Genomic DNA, 3,600 nt, shown 5'->3' with positions numbered 1-3,600 from the left:
GAAAATGAAATCGAGAAAAAAAATTAGTCTATCTCAATTTACTTTTGAATTCCCTTTAGATGATGAACATCATTCCCAATAAATAGTGCTTCCACGAGTCTAATGCATGTATAAGTGAGAGAAATTCTATTCTTGGTGTCCGTTCTTGTGGGTTCAAACACTGACTTTCATTAGCGACAGAGTGACCTTCTTGTGAAAGGACCGCCTCTATGCTATTCCCATTTGCAACATTATATTTGATCATGCCAACAAGAAGAGTCTTCTAACATAAGAAGAGCCAGCTTCCTTATTCCTTGGAGGCTCTTCTTCATCATAGTTTCATTTTAGCTGAAAGGCTCGGTTTTCTTTTGTGCTCCATTGAAACATAACCTATGCACTTATAAAGGTGCCTTTCTCCTTGTGGCAACGCTTAATGCATGAGCATACCTTTGTTAAGTCATGGAGTATTATAGAAAACTATAATGGATGGGTGTAAGTTTTTCCACAAGCTTAGCAATAGAGAGGTGATGAACCGTGTGGTGTCGCTTCTACGGGAAGGCTCTCTTAAGAAATCGTCCAGACTCGCCATAAATGCACATGGGCACAAACCCAGGGGAGGTAACAACCAAATAAAATACTATATAATTGCAAGCGCTTGGTGAAACCCGGAATTCGAATGACCGTTAAACGACCACTTGGTCGCGTCGCGCAAGCATGCCAATGCCTTGCAACATCTAGCAAAGAAGACCTAATATGTGGCAAAACCAGGAAATAAAAAATGGTAATTATCGATCAAAAACTTGTAGACTAGTTAAATGCAAGAACCTCCCTTCATAACATTAGGTGAACAAGGTTAAAAGACTTCAAGATAGTTAGGTTTATGCTTTTGCCCAATGATAAATATAGGGTGCCATGATGGATAGCTCAGATGATAAATATAGGGTGCCATGCATATATATATATATATATATATATATATATATATATATATAGAGAGAGAGAGAGAGAGAGAGAGAGAGAGAGAGAGAGAGAGAGAGTATAGGTGATTATAGTTCACTTAATTGGACTGATTATTGTGATACATAAACAACCATGAAATGGCTGGCTGACTATTAATATAGGCGTGATTAGATTAGCATTATACAGAGATTAATTAGTGTTGATCTCCCAATTAGCTGCTGACAAGATTTCAGGGCGGCGCAGGCTGAGGTGGTAATGGGCGGAGAAGTCAGGGGGCTGGTGGTGCATGTCGGCGCTGGCGCAAACACCATAGCGAGGGGTGACGAGCTGAAAGTACATGTGCCCACCCAGCCAGTTGCCCACTCCCTCCAGGTAGCCTGCCATGCCAGGCTTTCCCATCAGCAGCTCCGACGCTTTGATCTCCGCCACCAGCCGCACGCACTCCTCATCGCGCTCCTTGATCATCGTGCACACCTCCTGCACAACGCTCTCCAGGGTGACAGCGCCGCCGCTCTTCTTCTGCTGCTTGAGGTTGTGCAAGTACAGAATGGGGACTACGTTGAGCAGGTCATTCTCCAGAAACTCCTTCTTGAAGGAACAGAGGTCGTTCTGCCAGTAGATATTGTAGGCGGTGGCGGACTGCAGCGAGCGGATAAGAGGATGGCTGAGCGTTTCCTCATCAAAGCAAATGGCGAGGGAGTATTCCAGCAGCACAGAGCATAACTGCCAGCCACCAGCGGCGTCGCGGTTTTGGCAGTAAGTGGCGAGGTCAGGGAGGGAGCGGGAGGCGCGATATGGAATTTGCCGCCGGTTTCCCTCCAGGTAGTGTTTGAACTGGGCGATGAAGCGAGTTCTCTGGCTCGCAGGCATGCCCTGGCGCATCTCGTGCCACCACTCCGTGGCCGTCTCCACTGTAACCCGGACGAGCTCGCTCTCGCCTGAATACGTATAAGTAGCAGGCTCCTCCAACACTGCGCAGATGCTGGTTATAATAGTGTCGGCTGCGCTGACATCGGCGCCCAGCACCGCCGGGTCGTCCATCACGGTGTCGAGCAGGAAGAACCAGGCCATTATCTTCACCACAGGCTCCATGCGGTCCGGCATGCCGTTGGCGTGGAGGAGCGCGGTAAGCAGCTCGTAGCCAGCCTTGGCAAGCTCAGCCGTCAAGGCGTGCGGCAGGGTGGCAAAGCGGTCACGAATCCACGCGTCGGACATGTGCTTGAGACGCTCGGAGTCGGCGTGCATGTTCCAAGGGAAGGAGCACTGCACTGGCGGGATGGTAATGCTGCTCACCTCGGACATGAACTCCTCCCCTATCAGCACCTCCACACCATCGCTAGCCATCTCCCCCTGCCCCTCTCTCTCTCTCTCTCTCTCTCTCTCTCTCTCTCTCTCACACGTACACAGATTTCTCACACACAAGCTGATTGACGTGTAGCCTTTGGCCCCCTTTTATAGCTAGCTTCGAAATGCGACCCTGCCCGCTCCACTGTAGCATCGGCACCTTTTATAGCTAGCTTCGAAATGCGACCCTGCCCGCTCCACTGTAGCGTCGGCACCTTTAAAAAAATCCACCCTTTGATCACATGCTTAAATACTTTCTATTCACAAGAATTCCTAGAAATTTTTCAAGTATATAAGTCGCCTCTAAATTCTTTACATCCCCTCAAGGAGAATTGACAAAAATACATCAAGTTATAGAATACAAATTATAGAATGTACATAGAAATTATAGAATGTACAAGTTGCTCACATGCTTCAATACAAATTATAGAATATTTTCTACTCATTTATACTAATTAAGAATAGACAAAGGTACGTAGAAATTATAGAATATATAACTTGCTCACATGCTTCAGTACCGAAAATACATAGAATTTTTAAGTAGCAATTCTTCTTTTTGCCTTTATTAATCAAGGCTTTACTCGCATATGTCTAAACTCTGAAAATCCCCTCCAGGAGTGCCTCGAAAAATTCATTTCTAAATTTCCTATTGATACCGACCATGCTCATTTTATACAACTTTTTATAGGATTTTTTTTAAAAACCCTTTATTAACCCCCTATACTCACTTATGTCTAAATACTTTACATCTTTTTTTTTTTAAAGCAGGGATTTTGAATTAGAAAAAGAAAAGGGACTGACGATTACATAGCAGAAACGGGCTGTGCCCTTTCAAAAGGAACCATACTGATCTAGGGGTTACATGATTACAAGGGCATGCACACATGGGAATACAGAACAGTTGCAAGCTCTCGGGGGCCTGTTGGGGTGTGCAGCGTTCTCATCCATATACTTTACATCTTTGAAAATCCCCTAAGCTCACACGTCTAAATACTATATAGACCCTCTTTTTGTACATCTTATACATTTATGCAAGCAAAGTATGTCTTAAAAATGTGTACCTACACTATTTTTTATGTTATTCAAGATTGAAACCCTTCCTCATCACATAAACTCCTCATACTAGACCATTGAACTTTTCATTATTGTAATAGTTATCTCTCTCTCTCTCTCTCTCTCTCTCTCTCTCTCTCTCCTTGGTATAACTATCTGGCCTTTTGTAGATGTTAATATAACATTTCATTTCTCTCTCTCCTTGGTATCGCTTGCTTGCTACAATTTTAACCCTAGACTAGTAAAAGACTCAAGGGGTGCACC

The 3,600-nt window shown here is 44.5% G+C and overlaps 1 protein-coding gene across 1 annotated transcript; it reads right to left on the bottom strand.

Moving 5' to 3' along the window:
- Positions 1–1,128: 1,128 nt before the first annotated feature.
- LOC147616346 ((+)-germacrene D synthase-like) lies at positions 1,129–2,283 on the bottom strand. The gene has a single exon (XM_086777154.1). It carries the CDS (start codon positions 2,281–2,283, stop codon positions 1,129–1,131), a length of 1,155 nt encoding a protein of 384 aa, XP_086633280.1.
- Between the last annotated feature and the right edge of the window lie 1,317 nt (positions 2,284–3,600).

Source organism: Cibotium barometz, chromosome 38, assembly GCF_041138505.1.
Source record: "Cibotium barometz isolate CiBa-2024 chromosome 38, ASM4113850v1, whole genome shotgun sequence".
In the NCBI taxonomy this organism is placed as follows: domain Eukaryota; kingdom Viridiplantae; phylum Streptophyta; class Polypodiopsida; order Cyatheales; family Cibotiaceae; genus Cibotium; species Cibotium barometz.
The sequence above is the reverse complement of the archived record's forward strand: the minus strand, read 5'-3'. Positions and strand labels throughout refer to the sequence as shown.